The following is a 23,790-nucleotide window of genomic DNA, read 5'->3' as shown; positions in this document are numbered from 1 at the left end:
GGTATGTATATATATTACGTTAATCTTTACACTATAAAATTATTTTTACCATGTATGGATGTTAATCAATGTGTTACTTATAAACTAAGTTATTTTACTGGTAAAAATTTACTACATTTTTGCAATATATTTGCAAAAAGAAATTTTTATTCAATTTGTGTGCATTATGTATAGTTTTGCTATCTACAGGGTATCTATACTTGAAAAGTCATGAGAAATCATGGAAAGTCTTGAATTTCGTTATTGAATGAGATTTATCATGATTTTAGCTAATTTTTTTTTAAAAAAAAACATGGTAACTCGTGGATTTAGGTCCTCCAAAAATCTAATATTTAAAACGGAATCCCCCCCCCCATTTTATGGTGTTCCCATTATTCCGATTCCAAATACCCCTCTACTAGTCATATTTTATTATAATATCAAATGTTTTTATCATGTTCTTTTAAAATTATGGTGTTCTACAAAAAATTAAAGAAAAAACATAATTTCCAGAGCAAATTATCTTTTAAACTTCTGTGATTTAAGAATTTTTGTTATATATTTATTTTATCAATTTAGAATTCTAACTGAAGCAAGCCAGTCATTGGTAAATTTTTTTTTAATTTCAACATGAGAAGGGAAAAATCAGGAGTTTTTCTTCCTTTCCGGTGAACAAGAAAAGTACCTTTAGAATATAATTGAGCAAAAAAAAAAAAAAGAATTATTTGCTTTGTATTTTTATCAGCTATTTTATTGCTTCAAATCTTTCTTTACTCTGTTTTTTAAATTTAAAATCTATAAGCATGAAGGTGCAGAGTATAATAGTTTTGGTTAAGCCTTTCAATTAATGTTATTATAATGCTTTTTAAAATTTATTATTTTGTTTGTGTCAGAGAAAATAGTAACTTCGTTAAGTTATGAAAAATTTTGGAATTAGTCATGGAAAATCATGAATTTGAAAATCTAAAATGTAGCAGATACCCTGTATGGACCTACATATATTTAAAAGTATTCAACTTATTAAACTAATAGTGCATAAACTTTTTTGAAAACCTGGCATTTTCAAAAAATATAATTTCAGCTCAAAAATTCAGGAAAAACTGCCTTTTCTTATTACGAAAATCAAGAATCATACCTATAGAATTACTGTCTTTTAATATCAGTAACATTCATCAGTTATTAAGATTTAAAATTAATAATAATATCTATTTCAATCATTCAATCTAATGTTTAGGCATTAAAAGTTAAAAGAAATCATATTTTTTCGATGAAAAATTGCATTGTTAAGATAAAATATGGTTTACAGTTGTATTGAAATTTTCCAACAGTCACAGAATTTTATATCTGATATTAAGTCAGTTCTCTATAACAGTGACGAAAATTTACCCTAGATACTAAGGGGTTATATTTTGAGTATTCCTATTAGTTAAACTGCTCTAATATATTCTGAAACTACTTTTTTAGTTGCCAAAGTTGTTTATAATTATATCAAAAGGAATGAAAAGCAAAATATTTAAAACATAAGTTGTAACAAAGAAGAAATGTTTCATAATCAAGGCCAATTTTATTTTACTAAACATACTAACAATTAAATTTTTTTTTCAAGCGGAATAAGTTGCAATATTATATTTAAAGGATACACTTTAAAAAAGGAAAGTTCAAAGTATTTTTATGATTTTTTTTTAATTTTGGAAAAAGACTGTGTCTACGAATTGGTGACCATTAGTAACACTTTGAAGATTGTTAATTCCTGATCCTAAGTGATGTAGGGATTCTTAAACTGGAAAGTCTAATTCTGTAGACATCTTCCTGACTTTTTGCAAAAATATTTTATTTTTAAAGATTTTGAATTCAGACTTACAAATTCTAATTTTATTATTTATTTATTTTTTGCATTTTTGCTGCCAAAAAAAGGTTGAAAAATCAGAAATGAAAGTGATACCAACAGGGGAAAAAAAAAAAAAAAAAAAAGCTCGAAGGAAACTTAATATTTTTCATCCTGATAGAATTTACTAAGGAAGTCCATGAAGAAAGGACATCCGGGATTAAAACTTTACTTTTTTGGTACTTTAAGGATTAAAACTTTACTAATCTAAAAATTTTTATTTCATTAACAGGTAAGAGACATAATTTGCCAAAATGATGAACTCTTTTGTTGAAAATGTTCGAAGAAAAATCAAACCTCAGAAACCCGTGAATGAAGCCAAAAGAGAAAAAAGGCTGAGAAAGAAACAAGCCAAATTGGCACAACAGACAGATTGTGGTCCTGGAACGATATATATCGGTCACATACCGCACGGATTCTACGAGACAGAAATGAAGCAATATTTCTCACAATTTGGGGAAGTCACCAATCTCCGTCTGGCCAAAAGTCGTAGGAGTTTGAGGTCGAAAGGTTATGCTTTCATTCAGTTCAAATCAGCTGATGTCGCCAAAGTTGTTGCAGAAACCATGAACAATTATCTATTTTTTGAGAGGCTGCTGAAATGCGAGTACGTTCCCGAAGACAAGCTACATCCAGATGTATTTAAGGGTTGGAAAGGTAAAAGGACCAGCCGTGACCTCAACCGTGATGTTCAGAACCGACACAGATCTGAAGAGAGTATTGCAAAGAGTAAACTTAACCGAAAGGATAGATTAAAGAAGCTGAAAAGTTATTTGAAAGATAATAACATTACTTTTAAAATTAATTCATTTAAAAACAAGGAATAAAAATATTTGTTTCTTTAATTTAGTTTTGTGTCATACTTTAATTTCTAATCAAAACAGTAGCTAATTGAAAATCTGTACTTTTAATTGATAAGGATTGGTAACATAACAGTGCTTGTTTAGCAAGCTTTTTTTTTTATTGATTAACGTTATCAAAGAAATTAATACTAAGGTGATAGCACAGTATTTAAGGGTTGACCCTGTAATACACTGTAATTACATAGTGGCTACCACTACAATTATTAAACATCAATTTACTAGTATATAAAACATGCTAACTCTATTCAATCTTAGAGTACTTTTGATTGAACGAAGTTGGCATTGTCGAAGGATTCCGATATGAACATGCCTACTTCAATGGATGGTACACATTGATAAGTTGTCTTGCTATTTGTGACTGAGTCATTTTTCCTCCTTAGGCTGTGTTTTCTCGTCTCATTTACATACTACGGGATCCTGCATACACTTGACTACTAATGGCAACACATGAGAGACCACACACACAACTGTGAACGAAGCCCTCATGACAAACCAGGGTTCTCAATTTTTTTTTAAAAAATCAGTTTTTTTTTACTTAAATCAGATTTTTTTTAAATTTTTATTCAAACACACTGTAAGAACTTTGATTTATGACTAAAAAACTTTATAAATGTTTATTCAAAGTTAAATTAATATTAAAGCTGTATTATAAGAATATTTTAGAAGCTCTAACTATCTAAAACAATTTTCCATTATAATGCATAGCAACCATTTTGAAACAAATGCATAATTGAAATTTAAAGACTAGGTGAAATAGAGAATTTAAAGAATACTTAAACTATTTAAACAAAGTTTCAATTACCAAACTATAATTTTAATTTGAAACTGATTTTTTTTTTCTTGATTTTTAAGATGACAAAATAAATGTAACATATTGTGTTTATAAATGTAGTCATTCATTGAAAATAAGTCAATATTTAATCTATGTATTTTTATATGAAAATATTCATTTTTAATCCTGTATCAAAATGTATAATTTAAGCTAAAAAAAAATTTTAACAAAAATCTATGTACTCATTAAAAAACATTTTCACAAAATTTCTTTTTAGAAAATCTGATAATGTCAAAGATACTGTCAACATATTATGAGAATAAAATACTTGAATGTTTTCTTTAATCTGTACTTTCAATCTCAAGAATCAAAAGAAAATGTAATTTCAAATGTGTTGAAATTTAACGCATACCGAGAAAGAAAGTAATTTCGTTAGCTAAAATTAATTAATGCAGCAATAATAAATTTTAAAACTAATGCAGCAATTTATTTAAAATAAATTTTGAAACTAAGAAAATAAATAATAAAATTATCAATAATTTGAAACACTGTTTTTTAACTTTTTAAATCAATGATTTTTTTAAAAAAAATCAGTTGATTTAAATCAAAATCGTGTGAACTTATTATAGCTCTCCCGACAAATGCTCAAAATCCGGTGAGCTTAATACAGCTCTCCGAGTCTTTCGCAGATACTGCAACTAGTGGAATCTGTTCAGCGAATTCTATCCCTGATAAAATTCGGGCGGGGGTGTATTGTGGCGTAACTACCCCTACGATTATTAAACATCAATCCATTAGACATGCTAACTCGATTCACTCTTGGGGTACCTTTTGATTAAACATGGTTGACATTGTCGAAAGATCCTTTCCCTGCAATATCAAAATAAAAGATTTTATTCCTGCTATTGATCATGAAGTTGGGAGGCCTTAACTTCCATGACCCCTCTGGTTAAGAATTATTTGTTGTGGGCAGTGTTTGTTGATTTAAATCAAATGGTTTTTTTTTAAATTAAAATCATTGATTTAAATCAACTGATTTTTTTATGTATGTAATGATTTAAAAAATAGTGTTTTAAATTATTGATACTTTTATTATTTTCTTTTCTTAGTTTTAAAATTTATTTTAAATAAATTGCTGCATTAATTAATTTTAGTTAACAAAATTACTTTCTTTCTTGGTGTGTGTTAAATTCTAACACATTTGAAATTACATTTTTAAAAATCTTTTGATTGTTGAGATTGAAAGTAAAGATTAAAGTAAACATTTAATGCTGTCTTAATATTGACTTTCATAGCTGTAGAAAGTAATTAATAAACGTTAATTTTTTTCATAAAAAAAATAAAAATAATGTTAATTAAAATTCTACCTTTTGATTGAAGATCATGGAATTTAAATCCTATTTAATAAATTTTTTTAGCTTATCTATTTTGATAAAGAATTAAAAATGAATATTTAATATTAAAATATATAGATTAAATGATTCTTTATTTTTTGATGAATGACTAAACGAAATCTGTTATATTTATTTTGTCATTTTAAAAATCAAGAGAAAAAAAAAAAAGAAGTCACAATTTTAAGTTTAAATTATGGATTGCTAATTGAAACCTTGTTTTAATAGTTAAAGTATTCTTTAAATGCTCTATTTTATCTAGTCTTTAAATTTCAATTATGCATTTGTTTCAAAATGGTTGCTATGCATTCAAAGCTATATATTATAATAAAAAATTGTTTTAGGTAGTTAGAGCTTCTAAAATATTGTTATAATATAGTTTTAATATTAATTTAATTCCGATTAAACATTTATAAAGTTTTTTTAATCAAAAATCTTGCAGTGTATTTGAATATAAATCTGATTGAAATAGAAAAAATCAGATATTTTTTTAGGTTTTTAAAAAAAATCAGGGACCCTGTTTGTGGGAGTGTTTTACTTTATTTATTTATAATAATCCTTCGAAATGTTGATGTTTCTTTAACTGTTTCATTTATTTATAAACATAATTTATTGATAGATTTTATAACTTTAAGTTGACTACTATTGAATATGCAATTGTGATTTACAGTTTTATCAATGTTTCACATAATTTTTGGAATCTGATAACACAGAAGTACCTATATCTTCTCAATCTTTGTTTCTGTGCTTCAATAAATTTAAAATGATGTTAATATAAAAATAAAATATTGTTTCACAATCAATTGAAAAGCTAATTAGGGGCAGGTAATAGGTTTTTAGACAATTTTAATCTAACTCATTAAAAAGTGATAAAATAATGTGTTAGCTTCTTGTGATACTCAAATGTTAAAAAATTTAAAATGAAAACATTTTCTTTTTTGTATTATTATTTGCTTTCCTTAACTGTGACTTCACATTATTGGAGTAGGAAAAACATGATTTTAGAAGTTCATCTCGTCAACAAAAAAAAAAGTTCAACAATACTCGATAATATTTGGCCACCAAAGCAGATGCTACTGATCATGCAAAACGTCAAGATTAACCACAATCGAACAATTTTTTACTTATATTGCCGTTGACTTAACATTATTTAATAGAAACACGTTTCAAAAAGATAACTATAAAAACGTGGCAGAATTAGCTTTTGAAATACTAATTTAGTGACATTGCACCTATTATTTCCACCTTGATTTACTTGTGCTCACCTGAAGTAAAGATCCGAAGATAATAAAAAAAACATTCAATAAATTCCTGGATTAAATAGAGCTATAAGCTAGTAAACATCACTGATGTTATCTTTAAAGTTATTGAAAAGAAAAGTCATGTGCAGTTTAAATGAATGCTTACTAGCTAATGTTGCTAGTTTACGAGAAATGTTAGTTTTTGAACTGGCAAATTAGATAAAGTAAACTTAGCACTAACTTTCAGGGTATGAGATGTTTAATTTGTAGAAGATCGAGAAAAATGCTTTAAATTATTCTTATATTGTAATTTAATTGGAATTGGAAGGTATCAAATTGGCTTTCAAACAAAAGGACCTTTTTTTTCCAACTATTTCATAACTCTGAAGCTAAATTAAAATATAAGTTAAGATATATTAAAAATTACATATTTATATAAAAATTTAATAGAGGCATGCCATTTTTTTTTTTTTACAAAGAGAGCGTTTTTTTATGTCTAGAAAAACAGGAGAAAAATTAATTTTCTCAAATTCAAAATTGCTTTTCAAGTGCTAAAAACATACTAATAGCTTTATCAGTATAATATTTATTTTTCACTGAAGATTTTTTTAAACTAAATATAATAATAAAAGTAGTTGACACGAGAATGAATGATTGGCAGTAATGATATTTGAAACCTTTTATTATATTTAGATCTAATTCATAATCCATAATTTATTTAAGATTTTGGGAAATTATTTAAGTGAAAATGTAAATAAAATAAAAAATAGAAACATTTTTTTTTAAATACTCTATAACTTATTATTATGTTAATTATGAAATGAATGTGCATTTATATGTCAGCATTTCTCATAAAAAATTTTTTATTAAAAATAAAAGAACTAAATTCAAGAATAAAATATATTGTTTCGATGATAGCCTATCTCAGCATTTATAGCAGTTATTTCGATTAAATCGAGTTAGCAGGTCTTATATGCTAGTGAATTGGTATTTAATAATTGGTAATTACGCCACATAGCTGCTAATACACTTCATTTATGAAGCCAAAGTTTCGAAAAAAGAAATTCAATCATTTCCGAGTCCCACAGCCAAAAACAAAAAAATTGGCAACCATTGATCTAAATAATCATCTAACGAATTTCGTGATTTTAGATTTAGAGAAACGTTATTAAATCCGCACTTGGCGTGTTACAATACAACTCAGCCAAATATATTCTTTCATGCTGATTCATTTCGTACAGTAGTCAAAACAAAAAATCGAAAGTTAACATCAGCGTGATATTATTTGTAAATCAGTTTAGCTTTCTTGTTTTACTTAAAAGAAAATAAATAGCCAAACATAATTTTTATTTTTAATGGTAAATCATTTTTTGTAATATTTATTCAGGTTTATCTAATTTTAGAGATTAGTCAAATACAAATGGGTTGCATAACGTGAAATTTGTATTGCAAAATTGATTTATATTTTATTAGCATAAATTATAAGTGTTGTCTAAGCATAAAATGTTTTATAAGCCGAAGTTAAAGCGTAAGATTTTTTTCCATTGCTTTTTAAAGTGTTTAAAAATGTATGCTTTATATTTAGATTTTAGGGTGGTTTTATTCATTGAAGTGTTATATAAAAAAAATCTGTTTATTTTCTACAACAGGATGGCCACAGCCTGTAAAAATGTGAAATTTGAGGACAGCAATTTATTAGGTTATCGTAAATTTTACTGCCTTAAATGTCGCTCTAATTTTAAAAATTCAGCTGGTCATTTTTTACACAAATATTTAATTTATCAATATACAATTTATAAATATTTTTGGTCAATAGTAATTAGTTAAAATATTTTCTTTTCACGATATTGTATATTTATCTTTATTTACATAATTTGGAAGGTAGAGCATTTGTTTATTTACCTATATCATCTCCACTTTGTTCAATGCATTTTTATTTTATAACCGTCGTTGAATAGCCGACCCAAATTTTATGGGTTTACGACTACTAATGTTCAACTCTGTACCCTTGTTATTTTGAACCCAATCCAGAAGACAAGGGAACTCCTGGATCAGGTATTGGGAGAAATTTGTCTTCGTGGAGGACTTTTTGATGGAGCTACCCCACATTTGCGTTATATGGAGAGGAAGACCACGAGAACCTACCAGCCTGGCGGCAAGGAAACTCTAACCCATGATCCGTCTACCACTGAGGATATTTTACGTCAGCACCGTGGTCGGTGCGAGCCGGATGCGGAATTCGTATCGACTGGGATTCTAACCCGGCTCGCCTCATTAGAAGGTGAACGCTCTATCCCCAGAGCCATCGCGGCTCAATGCATTTTGATTAACGCTGTTACAGTTTTTATCTGCTAAAGTCACACCAACTGTCTGCAATGTGATAAGAAAGTGTTGAACCCGATCTTTCTGCTTAACATCGAAGCTGAATAGCCTTTTAGTCAAATGTTCTTTGGGCGTAACGAGATTAGCAAATGGTACTGTTTGGCTGACACGAGATAAGTTCTTATTGAGATTGAGAGACTCACTCATTTCAAAGTTAATAAAATTAAAAGTATCGTACATTTCTGAATGTAGCCCAAGAAATTTTGGATACTTACTATAAATCTACATTTTTTAAACCAATATAAAATAGATAAACCAATATAGAATAGCCATCTTAATACCATTGGTTTAACTTTGACACAAAATTTTTTTTAAATTTAAGAAAAAATCAAAATCCTTAAAAAAAATAGTTGAGTGACTAAGCGGCTTAGTTTAAATATTATTTTAAAAGTTTAAGTGTCACACTATAAATCTAAATTACCACAACAACCTTGATGTGCAAATAAAAGTAAACATTAAATTTAATCTTATTTGCACATTATGATTAGTTTTTAAATAATGATTTTTAAATTTTAGCACTATTTATTTATTTATTCTAGTGCCACTAATTCGTTTATAAATCGTTAAATAAATGTACCACACTAATGTTAGATTCAATACTTAAAATTGTTTAGAAAAATATTTCGAACTTGCATATTCAAAAATTGTTTGCTTGAACCACATTAAGTTAAGATCACTATTTAAAAGTTAAGAATCATCAACGTTTTGGAAATTTTTATTCGTTTTCTTTAGAAGATTGTGATTAAATGCTTTAATATTAAGTAATTTAATTCTATTTACTTTGAGTACATTAACCCTTCAAGCGTCGGGTCTCTGGGTAAAATTGTACGGAAATTTTCCTGTTATGCACCTTATTACCATTAAATAACAAGGGGAAAACCAGTTTCTTATGCAGGGAAGCTTGCACTTATTGGTGATTGAAATGGGCTACAGGTGGCGTAAAGCAGAACTCTCTACCTCTAACGTACTTCCTTCTCTTATGACTCTCCACACGCTAATGGACTTCGCATGCTTTCACCATTAGCGTGTGGGGAGTCATAGGAGAAGGATGCACGTTGGTTTCTCTCTTGATTTTTAAATAGATTAAAAACTTTTCAGTTGAGAGACTATTTGGAACGGAAAACTATATAGAACATAGTTCTAAAAGAAAGCATCGTGGAAATTTAAAAAAAAAATATTTCGAGGAAAATACCGTGATACATTCCTATACAACTAAGAAAAGGAGGAGAGGGAAGGGTCAAGACATGGAACCGATGTTCTCCCCAGATGGCGTATTCAAGCGTTGCGATCGCGAATAAGTTCGGATCTAACGCTTAAAGGTTTAAGTAAAAGAATTTAAAATCGAAATGGAGAGTCACGACATCAAGTCAAACTTTTACATTTCATCCAATTTATTCGCATCACATTTCATACAAGATTCTTTTCTCATTTCTAGAACTTCAAAATGGTGTTATGCTTCTATCCGATAGGTCACATGATATTAACTGTGTGGATTTCTTTTGTCATTTGCCACTCTCTGCAAATCGAGTTGAAAATTCCAAATTCAGACAGTAAAAATATGAAAATTATCTGTTTATTCCCATCGAAAAAGAGTTCCCTGAAACGAAAGCTGAATGTTCGAAGAGACAATTTAAGTCTAAATTTTTTTAGGCGCAACAAAAGGGCGTACACCAAGCCGAAAGCAGTTTCTTTACCAAATAGTGTTGATTCTAATCAGGGATTTAAATGTTACACGCCATCTGATTATGAATCGAAAAGAGTAATAAAAAAACGCCAAGCAAGCGAACTCAGTTTCCAACCAGGTAATTTTTTTATAGATACTAATTTTTAAGTATAGCTTACTAGTGCACTATTAATTATTTCAGAGCATTTTTAGTACTTTCACGTGCTATCCCGCATGTTTACATACGTTTGATGAGAACTAACTGCTTATGACGGAGAGAGACATATAATTTGTCTACGGAAAGAACTCCCCTCACCACGAAGTCTGAGGCCGTCTGCTGCAATAAATAGCTCATTTAAAAGGGGAGAGCTTCTCTCGCCGACCCGATCCAAAACCTGACTTAAATAATGGTCCTCCCAACACCCCTACTTGAAATAGTTAAACCTCATAACCATAGTCACCGCCACTACTCCAGACGAATGGCTAGGGGAGTTCTTTACAAAGACAAACTGTAGAAAGCATGTACGTAGTCGTGCGGGATGGTATGTAAATGACTAAATCTCTTTATTTAGTGCAACGGTCTTATGTTGGATAATATTGAGGTCGAAAAATAAACGGTATTACTTTATTTTAAATATGAATGTTTTATGTTGCATATATTTAAAATATGCATGTTTTAAAATAAAAAGGAAAATTTATGTATTTAAAATTTAAAAAAAAACTGACAAAGATAAAGTATAAATTAAATGTAGTTACCATCGCAACGCTTTTGTATACTAATATGAATTATGACTTATACTATCGCTAATTAGTGCATAATTAATTTATCTTTTCAAAGATATCATGGCTGCAAAAAAATGGTTCCGTATTGTCAATAAATTTATTTATCTGAGTAACAGAAAGATCAAGTTAATGGCATCTCTACAAAATCCTCAAAATTGGAATAATTAATGTTGGTTTAAAAAAAATAACCATCACAATCACGAAATGAATAAGTCAAAAAAATTGCATACAATCATAGTTGATCCGAATAATCGAAATCAAAGATTGATTTACATGATTAGCATTTGTCTTATCGGATTGGGGAGACTTCAGCACTTTAACTGCGAATCAAGCACCTTTAGTTATCGAATTTTCACGCTCTAGAACTCAATCTCAATGGTTCGAGGGGATGACTCCAAACACGATAATTAATTAGTGCAGACGATATTTTAAGTTAAGAAATCGGACACAAACACGTACTTTCTCTGAATAAACATACCTTTTTTTGACTGATTCGGAATCGCTCACCTAACAAAACTATTGGAGTCATGTTTCCCAAATTGTGACTATCCACTTGGGGGTTAGAAATCCGAATTCGTCGAAAAAAAGGCATGTTTATTAAGAGAAAGTACTTTTTTGTTTCCGATTTCGTAATTTAAAATATCGTCTGTGTTAATTGATTTACACATTTGGTCGTCAGTCACTCTAACTGTTAAGATTGAGTCATAGAACGTGAAAGATCCGATCATTTGATCGAAAGTTATTTAAGATGGTCCGTTTTTTAATTTACGCACTGTACACTATGAATATCTTGATTAAATCTGACAGTTTCTAGGTCGAACAGCTTCAACAGGTCTTCGAATCTTAGCTACCTGATCTTATCCCACTTTACTCTATATAGAAATATTTAAACTGCGTCTGTGTATTTAGATTCTTGTATATTGTTATTCTTTTAGCATCTGTTGAAGCTGTAAATGGTGTGTGCCAGCCAGGACATCGCATCGATCAGGACAGATGTTGTAAGTGCTGCATTAGTATTTTATTGTGAAAGAACACAGATTGGAAATTTAATAATGGAATATGCCATTTTATTTATGAAAATCGGTTAACTCTAAGCAGTTAACCCTTTCGTTACATCAGAACGCCGTATTTAGCCGGCATCCACGCGATGACATGTGTGCTCGATAGCGGCATTTAGCCGGTGCCAGCTTGACACCGTTTGTTAACTGTTTAATCAGCTTTAAACTGCTATTCGCTAATATTCCATGGACCTGTTGGATGTTGGATAAATACCATCAAAAGAATATTTTGAATGCGCATCATATGTCTTGTAAGTCGGAAAGACAAGGGCAGTCAAGGGTTATTGAGATTTAGGATCCCCAATTTTAAGACCAACGGCATGATGGTGTTAACGTGGTCAGTATAGTTTAGTATGTAACGTAGTTATTATAGTTTAGACGTAGCATATTGGCCGCCTTTACATTTCTGACTAGTTAGCACTAACCAATTTTACGTTGAGTAAGCTTCCAGCCGCCGCAGAGGATGGAATGCGATCCTTAACAATGATAGCTCACTATTTTAAAGAATACGACGAAAAAATGGCAAATTCAGTTTCACCATTCCTTTTTTTATTTAAAGTTTAGAGAGAAGTTAGTTTAGGTAAACTTAAAGTAAACCATGAAGTTTTAAATGCTTAAAAATTTTTTTAAAAATATTAAAATGCAAACAAATTATTGCAGAATTACTTCTCCACTGCGTATTCCTGTTATAATGTGCTCGCCTTTTGATACTTAGATTTTTTTTTCAGTATTTGAAATTTCATCAGTTACTCTAGGCTTATGTGAACTCACTTTTCCTACTCTTTAAATTTTATATTACTTATGTAGATGAAAGAGAATGTTCTTTTAATGGTTTTCACCTTGGTATAGCCTCCGCCTGACTACAGTGCCATCTTAACTCTATTTTAGGCGTAAGGTTAATTAGTTTAATATTTATAAAAGTTCTAATATAAGTTTAATCTAAAAGCAACGTTTGTCAGAGGAAGTCTAATTTTCTAGTGTTAAGCTAATTTCTTTTCGTGCATCAAACGAGAAAGAAAAGAAAAAAATTAACACGCTAATCTATAAGTACTATGAGAAACGTTTAACTTTTGCACATTAGATTTTCTAATGGTTTTTTTTCCAGATCCGTGTTTCCCAGGTAGTTACACAAGCGGTCAGGAAACAGAATGTTTTTTGTGCCCAAAAGATTTCTACATGGACAAAGAGGCAGCAGACTCATGTTGGCCCTGCCCTGAAGGAAAGAAGACTTTAGCTGAGGGGGCTAATTCATTGGACTTGTGCATTCGTAAGTCTCATTTGCTTCATTGTAGATAAATTTCAACTGTTTCGAGATCGAATTCTTTCTTTATTGGCTAAAAATCTACTTTCTACGCAAAAGTTTGAACTAACTAAAGTTAAGACTGTATTAGTGTCTTGTGAGCACTCTATTTAAAAAAAAAAAATTTATGAAAATGGAACTTCTTCGAAATAGAAAATTTTAGGTGCCAAAACTGGCAGCACACTTTGAAATAAAGCGGAAGTTTTCAGAAATGACGCTATAGATATCCATGCAGTATTTTTTACAATAGAAATAAGTGGATAAAAAATTCTGATTCTTTGTTCCCATTTAAATTGTGAAAACTTCTGTAAAAACCATTTTTTCTGGAAAAAATTTAATTGTGTTTATTTTGTTTTAAATAACAGCGTGTCAAAAGTGTCCGGTAAGTTGATTTAGAAAAATCACATTAAAAAAAAGGAAAGAATATAGAAACGCCGAGTTCTGCTCAAGAAACCAGTGGTTATTACTTCTGAATTTCAAAATTAGTTACAAATTTGTCAACAGATGGCGCTGTTGACTGAAAAATTATAAAACAACATTTTCAAAATAACGCATCATTTCTATCAAAATGATGCTATACGAGAACAAAATTAATAGGTACCTCTGCAAACGTTTTGTTTGGAAGGGAGAATGAACTGAAATGGATCAGTAAACATTATTTTATAGTTTCTCATTCATTAGTTCCATCTATAGTCAAAATTTTTAATTCTGAAGCTTAGTGACAATAAACAATCTACCTTCCTTATCGGAATGTAGCATGCATATTTCTATTTTTCTTGAATTGCTTTTTTTTCTTTTCAAATAGCTATTTATTTTTGTGACAAATTGTAGGTAGGTAGGTGAGCCGTGATAGCTCAGAGGATAGAGCGTTCGCCTTCCATTGAGGTCAACCGGGTTCGAATCCCAGCGATGACTAGTCGATGCGAATTCCTCAGTCGCCTTGCACCGATGACGGTGCTGACGTAAAATATCCTCAGTGGTAGATGGATCATGGGTTAGAGTCCCCTTGCCGTCAGGCTAACCATGGAGATTTTTCTGGGTTTTTCTCTTCACGTAACGCAAATGTTGGTTAGTTCCCTCAAGGCGTCTTCCACGAAGGTAAATTTCTCCCAATACTTGATCCAGGAGTTTCCTTGTCTTCTGAATTGATTCAAAATTACAAGGCTACGGAGTTGCACATTAGTAGTCGTAAACCCAAAAATTGGGTCAGCTGTTCAACAACGGTTATAAAATAAAATGAAATGGTGGGAAGGCATATTTGAAGTTCTGTTCAGGTTGGCCTAAAAAGCTGAAGTAAAAACTGAAGATCGGGTGGACTGAAACTCCTTCTTTCTGTTTGCTTTAGGACTTATTCCTCGTCACCGAAATCACCTTCTGTGTTGGTTGCTATGGTACTTACCCTCGTTATCAAACCAGTTACAAGTATTTTATTCCAACTTTTTTTTCTTCCAGATCCAGATGGTTCTAATAATAAAGGTTGGATCTTGGCTGCAATCCTGCTTCTACTTGTTCTAGCTCTATCATGGTATGGAATTCTCAATAGACATCTCTCTTTTCAATGATTTTACACTTAAATACATTAAAGTACCTTAAATAATAATATCATGCAAAATTGCTGCTATTTTCAAATTGACCTAGTTATTTGGACAACATTGATTACCTCTAGCAATAACGCAATAACAATAGTTCAAGTTTAACTTTATGGAAATATGCTTTATTTGCATATGGTTTGTTCATTTGTACAGTGTTATGCTTTTTTTTTCTTGCTATCAACTGTTAATTTGTATGTTATTATGATTCTTTAATTGCTATCAACTGTTAATTTGCCTGCTATGATAGGATTTTGATTTTGCTTGCTATTAACTGGTAATTTGCCTGCTATAATGTTTTTTTCCTTATTCACTGGTACTTTGTATTATGATTCCCAGTATGTATAGAATTTGCAAAATTAACTTTAATTTTTTTTCTCTTTTCAGGATCGTTGTAATCGGCCTTATTGTTTATATCATACGCTTGAGAAAGAAAAGATCTCTGATAAAAGAAAAATCGCGGGTGAGAATTTTTATTCTAATCTTTAGCAATGGCTTAAAAAAATTTCCTATCGAGAAAAACGATTTTCTAGACGTGCAAGCTGGGAACTGCAAGGAGCTGCGTGAAAATTTAAAATTCAGATATGTAGACATTTTTTTACTTATAAACCTTTTGTGTTTTTACATTTTAGGGTGTTAATATACCTTTTAACAAAATAATACTAAATAAATAGAAATTAAAAGAAACATTCCAGAGCGGCTTTACCCTTTAAACCCTTTTTCGGAAATACTATGGGTTTAAAATAGAAAAGACTTTTAAAATGCAAGTTCTGATTGTTAAACACACAATAATTAAAGTTTAGTATATTTTTTACTATTATTCTTGATTTAATGAAAGAATCAACAGACGTTTATAACAGTAGTGTTTCTGTCATCCTAAAAGCAAGATTTTTAAAACTTAGACAAATTAAATTATTGACTAAAAACTAAGCGGCTGCAACTGGATATTAAGTTATAGTACTACATATTAATTTAGCATGTAGGTACTATAAAATTTTTTTAAAATTTGTAGAAAGTTCTTTGACTGAGTACATATGCTTTTACTACTCTTCAACAATTAACGACTTCAATAAATGAATACGCACTTTCGCATATGCTTATACAGCGGATGAGAGTTATATTACAGGATGTCCCGTAATGACCACCCTTAATATGTACTTTTATAATTCTCCAAAAATGGAAACAATAAAGTATGCACATTGGGAGTCAAAAATTAATATTTAAGCAAAGAAAAATGGAAACCACCATCGAATTCTGGAAAATTGCAGTGGAGGAAGGATAAATATCAAAACAGGTTTAATTGTAGGCCTTAATTTGGGCACAGCGTATTTTATATTTTAAAGTATTTATAATAATTCAAGCTTATTTATTTTTTACATTAGTATTAAAAGCTATCATTTATTTTCTTATAAATTAGCCAACTATTCTAAGAAACAGAAAGTTGGAGTACTACCTTCATATTTTTTCTAGATCATAAAGTATTTATTTATGCATGTGCGTGCATTTCAAATGCAATTGTACCAAGCTTGTATTTTTGAAATTCTTTCTTCAATAGAGTATAGTTATAAAGAAGAAAAATAAGAAAAGGGAAACTGATATCGATGAAAGCAGCAGCAAAAGCCTATCAAAGAAAAGCTCTTTGAATAAAGGTTCTTCCCATCAATTGATGCACAACCGAACATTCGAAAGCAAGAAGGAAGAAACATCACCTGAAACTCAACTTCTTCATACCCCAGAAGCCGCACCACATCTTAGAAAAGAACTAAAGAAGAATGTCTTCGAAATACGCTCACCAGCTAGAAAGAACTTTTTCTTCATCAACCGAAGTGGGGAGCCATTTGTTCAAGATTTGCTACACTGTAAAAATACAAATGGCAGAAAAGAGATTTTGAAGTCTGGAGCCTTTGAATATTCTGTGATTGATTCTGATGAAGCGAGTAGTAATTCTGATAACTATCTAAGTGCAAACGGCGACGAAAGGTTATCTTATATTGATCAAAAGAAAGGCAGCAATATGGGTAAAAAAATACCGAAAAGTTTAGAACGTAAAGCAAAAATAAGCGGAAGAAAAGCAAAATTGAGGAAAAAAGGATCAACACGAAAGCTTGTCGTTTCAAATCATAATGTAAATAATGACTTTAACCAAGAGAATGGATTGTTTCCGCCAGAGCTGAAATCAGTATCTTCGAGAAATTCGCAATCCGATGCCAGAAAAATAAGTACTTCAGAAAGTAGAATAGAAGAAAGTGATAAGCCACCTAGTTCTGAAAAGATTTCAAGAAATTCTTTAGAAAAACAACCAATCCAAGTAACTTTGACGCCAGCTACAGCCGAGTTAAAATCAGAAAATCACATAATAATTCCAAATCACCAATCATCAAAAGTATATGAATCAACAGTTTCCATACCTCTCACAGAACCGAAGAGTTCTTCCCAGAAATCTTTGAAATTCACATCATCGCATTCACTTTATGTTCCAGCATTTAACGATCACCAACTCATAGATTTTAATCCTGATTCACCAAACGGAACTTCTGCATCTACTACTCAAACAGGTTTGATATTTTAATGATGCTATTTTTAAGATCTTTCATAAATTACTGTCATAGATTAAAATTTTAATTCATTAAATGACACTTACCTATCTTATATCCGAACAGATACTTAGTCAAGTAATCCAATTTAATAATTTGAAATACCTAAAATTTTCGATTCAGTATGTTCCTGATTTCGTTCAGCGCTACAATAGCTCAGTGATTAAGGCACTGACGCATTGTAGAGAACTTGACGGATTTCAAACCCGTGTGGAGCTTAAAGCCTAATCATGCCACTGGTCATGAACTTGTGGTTGTTGTTGTTCATTTACTTCGCACTAGAGCTGCACAATGGGCTATTGGCGACGGTCTGGGAAACATCCCTGAGGATGATCCGAAGACATGCCATCACAATTTTGATCCTCTGCAAAGGGGATGGCGGCCCCGCTTCGGTAGCCCGACAACCTGCACGCGAAGTCGAGCACTTTACGGTAGAACAGTTTAACGAGGACCAATACCGCACACCCTCGGTCCCTACGCAGACTGATCCAAGTGGTCCCCCACCCGCACACTGACAGCAGCCAGTGATGCTTGACTTCGGTGATCTGCTGGGAACCGTGTCTTAACGATCAGTCCATTGCGGGACCATGAACTTGTGGAGCCATAACCTCCACAAACACCGACTTCTTATTGGCTAATGGGTAAATGCTTTTATGCTTTGCGTTATGGTACATATTCAGATTCTTCAATGTTATAGGTTCAGTTCAATTTCATCCAGTAAATTTTTAGTCAGGTTATGCAAGAAAATGAAAATAGAGTATTTTTCTCTTCGCGTTAACAGCAAAAGTAATTTAATAGAATTATGAAGCATTTGCGAATTCCTCAGACATTTTTGCGTTCAAATTTTGATCTCAAAATTTACATCTTATCCATAACTATCGTTGAACCACAATTAATACAAATATAACTAGACTTTACATTTTTAAAACTTATTTGTTTTTAAACTTATGTATTTAAATCTTTTAATGTTAGAAACTACGTGTTAGAAATTAAAACAATCGATGAACCACAATACTTACAAATTTGCCTTAATACGATACAGAATCAAACCTTAACATCGGGGAAACAAAAGAGCTTTAACTTGGCCACGTAACGCTTAATATCAACTTGAGTGAAAACATGGTTTAATTTAATGCAGTTAAGCAAAACTTGTACTTGTACAAGACGTTACAGTTTAACATTCCTATCAACTTTAGCGAAAACATGGTTTAATTTAACACAGTTTAGTTTAAACTTGTAGCAAAATTGCAAGACGTTACAGATTAAGGTTGAACCGATATCTCTGAAACTGAACGGCTGCAGTAATTAGCATATTTTCTAACTTTGAATGATTTTTTTTTATAACCGTCGTTGAACAGCCGACCCAACTTTTGTCGTTTACGACTTCTGATGTTCCGTGTAGCCGTGTAATTTTGAACCCAATCCAGAAGACAAGGGAATTCCTGGATCAAGTATTGGGAGAAATTTGCTTTCGTGGAGGATTTTTTGATGGAACTAGCCCGCATTTGCGTTACACGGAGAGGAAAACTACGAGAATCTCCCACGGTTAGCCTGACTGTAAAGGGACTCTAACCCATGATCCGTCTACTGAGGATATTTCACGTCAGCACTTAGTAGGTGCGAGCCGGATGCGGATTTGTATCGATCAGCCATCGCAGGGATTCGAACCCGGTTCACCTCGTCGGAAGGCGACCGCTCTATCCCCTGAGCCATCGCGGCTCAAAACTTAGATGATTAGAAAGAAAAAAATGAATTTGTATAATTTTATTCTAAAATACCTAAAAAATTACTTCATCCGTTTTGATAATATGATATTTATTTTGTAGGCATCACCTCCCTTAGAAGTAGAAGAGAGAAAAATAGCTTCTTTTCAAGTTCAAGCTTAAAAGAAATTAAGATTAGTATCGATCCTGATACAGACTCTGATACTAAAAACGTCCGGAGCTCACGTGTGTCTAAGCATTCCGTTTTTGATGAAATTCAACAGTTGAACAAAGAAATTAAGAATAGCATGGAACCTAACTTAGACAAGGATCCCGAAAATGTAGGGGATTTCTACTCCTCACAACATTCTATTTTTGATGAAATTCAACAGTTTACGAACGTATGTCCTTTTAATGATTTTAAAAATGAACCTAATGTTTGTCCTTTACATGGTCGTTTGAATAGCATTAGATCCAGTCCTATACATGTTGATATTAATCTGCAGTTTGTAACGTAATTCATTATGTATTTTTAGCAAGGTAAAATGGATGTTTATGTTGCAATCATTACAAAAATAGCTGCAATGTTTTTCTTAAAATTTTTGTTGCAAGTAAAACTATTACTAATCTTGTATTGCAATAAAACTTTTTAAAAATATTTAGTGAGTTCATTTATTAGCAGTTTATCTTTGACGAAATTCAACTGTTGAACACAACAAAATATTAGTATGAAACCTGTTTTTGACATGCATACCGAAAATGCTGGCTTTTCAAAATGATCCCGCCATTTTATTTTTGATGAATTTCAATACTTAAACGAACCTTATGTATGGTTCAACAGATGCGAATGGCTTAATCTAATGTATGTTCTTTGCATGTTCGTTTGAATAACATCAGAATCAATCCTGTACATGTTGATATTAGTCTACAGTTTGTAACCCAACTGTTTCTTTGTCACGGCATTCTATCTTTGACAAATTTCAACAGTTTACAAATGAACCTAATATGTATCTTTTGAATAACCTTACAAATGAACCTAATATGTATCTTTTGAATAGTCTTACACATGAACCTAACGTAGATATCATTAGAATGGCTAGACAAATTAACCTAATGTATATGTCATTTGAATAACAATTCAAGTGAAACTTAATAAGTCATTTAAATAACCAAACAAATGAAACCTAATGTATATTTTATTTGATTACAAATGAAATCGAATGCACGCGTCATTTGAATAACTATACAAATGAAATCTAATGTATTTGTACTTTCAATGGCCTTACAATTCAATGGATTGTTACAAATGTATTAAATGAATGTGCATGATTATTTAAAGAGTATTAGATGCGTGTAAATCTACAGTTTGAAACCTGATACATTATGTATATTTAACAACATGGTAAAATAGATCTTTATATTACATTGCTTGATAAACCAATTGCATTGTTATTTTAAGTAATCACGTAGTAATCATCTATATTAAACATTTAGTAATTTCGTTTATTTATCTCACTTAATTGGGTATACTATAGCCTAATTCACAGGTTGTGTTATTCCTACTAAATTTAACCCATGAACGGCATTTTCTGCGAGCCTAACTTCAGGCCACAAATAAACAAACGAAGTGTTTGATCGTTTAAATAGCAGCTCGCCAGATTTTATTGCATTATAAAGAAAAGTAATTGATATTCAATTTTTTATTAATAATTGATTTATGTGGATAGTGGCATAGAATTTAGCATTGCGTCATGGTAAATGTTATTCCTACTAAGTGGAAGTAGTTGTGTTTTTTTATATTATACCCAATTCAAAATTTGTTGGCACTTATTTGCATCTTGTTTTGAAGTTTGAATTAAAAAAAATAATTCGAATAAAAAATATTTTTCTCTCACGTTATTTCCTCGAACTGATGGATATATCCCTATAAAAAAATAACGCAAAACAAAACTTCATTGTATTTGAAAGCGATTTACACCCCAAATGACATGAGTTACGAGAGATGACGTAAAATGATTCAACAATCGTCATCGCAGAGAAACTTTTTTATGTCTGGCAACTACCTCCACAACATGTTAATTTTAGAATGCTATGATTCTGTCTTCGGGAAAACAGTTAGTAAACATCTGTCCTGTGTCAGTTAAAACATATTCTTCGTAGAATACGAAATGTTTTTACAATGGACTGAAGAAATAGAAGTTAGGTAATTGAAGAAAAAGGTAAGGTTTTTGTTTTCTCGAATTTCAATAATATAGAATTAATGTTTAGTTTTGTAAGCTTCTTTGCCTGATTTACTTTACCTTATCCAAAATGATTTCATTAGGGTCACTTTACTTCATGTAGAAAAATCTTCAGCTATAACGTTAAAAAAGTGTATTTTTAAAGGATTATATTCAACTAGGATGATCTTCTCACTGCTCGCTTCGTTCACTAACCACCCACGATTGCTACAATCATTTTTTTTTTGACGAATAAACAATTTGATACATCCAAATAAAAAGTATATTCAATTGAAAGATCACAAAATTTTTATTCAGACAGATTTAGTTGGATGTGCATGTGGAATAAAATTTAAACCTAATCGTTTTGATTAAGCTACATCTGCTATTTTATTTTTTTGAATTCTTATTTAATTTCCGGTTAATATAAAAATTTATTAAACGTTTTGAGCTGAAGAGTTTGCTTTGAAATAGTGCAAAAAGAATAGTAATAGTGTCGAATATTATTTAATAATTTTGTATTCAATTATAATTGCATAGATTGACTGGGCACAATCTTAGACGAAGCTTATAATAAAAGTAAATACAACTTATTTATCGATTAATAATTACAAAGCGGTTAAATAATTTCAGATACCGATTCAAATAAGTTATCATAAAATGTTGCGAAATTAGGAAATGTAGGATTATTTCGTTTATTTTAATGAAGAAACACCCCTTACAGATTTAAACTTGTAGTTTGGATTATTAATCAAAATCAAAACGTAACAGAAAAAAATATGATGAATAAATATTTCAGGCGCATATCTTAGTTATAAAAGAAATGAACTCATCAAATTTGTGTGAACAATTTAATGTTATATAATGTTATATCAATATAAATGTTATTTTAAAAAATTATTACTCACAAAAATTACTTCTGTTCACCAATAGATCTAAATATTTATAACTAGTGGGCTGCCCCCCCCCTGCACGCTAACGATCGCCAACCCCTGAAAATTTGTTACGCAATCTTATATGGTTTGCTTTGCAAACCAAGCTCACTTCGCTCGCTATTAACTTAGGTACATTGCATATATACACAAAATTCTAAGAATTCAAAACAATCATTCAAATCCAGATAACAAAATTTTTTTTAAAAAAAATTAAATCTTTTTAGTAAATACTAAGTCATTAAAATAAATTTGAATTCAAATAAATGACATGTAATTCATTAAACCTATTAGAAATGTGCTATAGTATAAAATCTTAAAGCGTAACAGCACGACTGAGACTCATTTTTCAATGAATAACTAATAACAATAATAAAAGAAATAAATTCGTGATATAAATCAAAAATCGTCAAATAAATTCGTAATATATAAATTCGTGAAAAAAAGCGCTTTCGACAAAATACTAAAATAGAGATCTATCGACAAAGACTATTCGCTTCTGCCTAGCTTAAGGTTATTTCAGTTTCCGTTTTTAAAAGCACTATACGTTGAGCCACCTCACCTAGATTAGGCATGTGACATTTTTAGCGGCAATCATTGGTCGATTTTCTAGCGTTGCTATTCGGGGAGCTGTAATGAGGGTTTTTTTGTCGCCGCGTAAGAGAAATATATATATAGATGCTAATAGATTTTTAGACGTTATAGCATTTTGGATATTTGAACGTGGGAAGTGGAGGCACAAATGTAAGCAAACAGAATTCCTTTTAGTGCATAGTTCTTAAGTGGATGATTTTAACTTTAGTAGGAAAACTGTTTTCTGCCAAGAAACAACCGTTATTAGGAAGGGGTTGGTGAGCGGCATCGAACAGGGGGTGGCTTAGCCCACTTATATTAAAATATCTTTAGATTCGAAATCGATTTGTTTAACGTATATTCATTTAGCTTATTACTTGAAATTAATTTGATTTAATTTGACTTAAAATTAATTGATTGATTTCTGTTCGATAGAAAGTCCTCTCACACACTCTGTTTTTTTGTTACTTTTGATTGACATCAACTCAATCGCGAGCTTAAAAAATAATGATATCGAGAGTAAAATTAAATTTTTCTATAACAATGGATAAATAATCATCAATTTCAAATTTTTCTATCACAATTGAAAATACTTAAAGAAAAAATCTAATATATATAATTCTCTTACGTGGCTCCCAAATTTTGGCGGTATTTCTTTTCCGCCGGTGGCAACGCTTGCTTTGTTTTGTTTACGTTACTATTTCTCTTACACGGCGACAAAAAAAAGCCTCATTACAACTCCCCGAATGGCAACGCTAGAAAATCGACCAATGATTGCCGCTAAAAATGTCACATGCCAAATCTAGCTGAGATGGCTCAACATATAGCGCTTTTAAAAACGGAAACTGAAATAACCAGAGAGA

At 30.7% G+C, this 23,790-nt stretch overlaps 3 protein-coding genes across 3 annotated transcripts in view; all 3 read left to right on the top strand.

Annotated features, from left to right (window-relative positions):
- Positions 1 to 23: 23 nt before the first annotated feature.
- On the top strand, positions 24 to 2,709 carry LOC122270988 (MKI67 FHA domain-interacting nucleolar phosphoprotein-like). Its single transcript, XM_043050526.2, has one exon. The coding sequence runs from the start codon at positions 2,119 to 2,121 to the stop codon at positions 2,689 to 2,691; it is 573 nt and encodes a 190-aa protein (XP_042906460.1). The 5' UTR covers positions 24 to 2,118; the 3' UTR covers positions 2,692 to 2,709.
- A 7,038-nt stretch (positions 2,710 to 9,747) lies between these two features.
- On the top strand, positions 9,748 to 19,604 carry LOC107447739 (uncharacterized; the record flags this gene model as incomplete). Its single annotated transcript, XM_043050515.2, is given in 7 exon segments — positions 9,748 to 10,315; positions 11,895 to 11,957; positions 13,123 to 13,284; positions 14,770 to 14,842; positions 15,294 to 15,369; positions 16,462 to 17,461; positions 19,327 to 19,604. Coding segments are annotated over 7 exon segments (2,010 nt in total), but the record flags the coding sequence as incomplete, so codon positions are not given.
- A 1,654-nt stretch (positions 19,605 to 21,258) lies between these two features.
- The window catches only part of LOC107447750 (apolipoprotein L3-like), a 13,133-nt gene continuing 10,601 nt past the window's right edge, over positions 21,259 to 23,790 (top strand). The window contains exon 1 of the mRNA XM_016062750.4: positions 21,259 to 21,422. The gene's annotated coding sequence lies outside the window, so the exon portion shown is untranslated. The remainder of the gene's footprint in view (positions 21,423 to 23,790) is intronic.

This window comes from Parasteatoda tepidariorum, chromosome 2 (genome assembly GCF_043381705.1).
Source record: "Parasteatoda tepidariorum isolate YZ-2023 chromosome 2, CAS_Ptep_4.0, whole genome shotgun sequence".
Lineage (NCBI taxonomy): Eukaryota > Metazoa > Arthropoda > Arachnida > Araneae > Theridiidae > Parasteatoda > Parasteatoda tepidariorum.
This window is presented reverse-complemented; position numbering and strand designations above follow the sequence as displayed.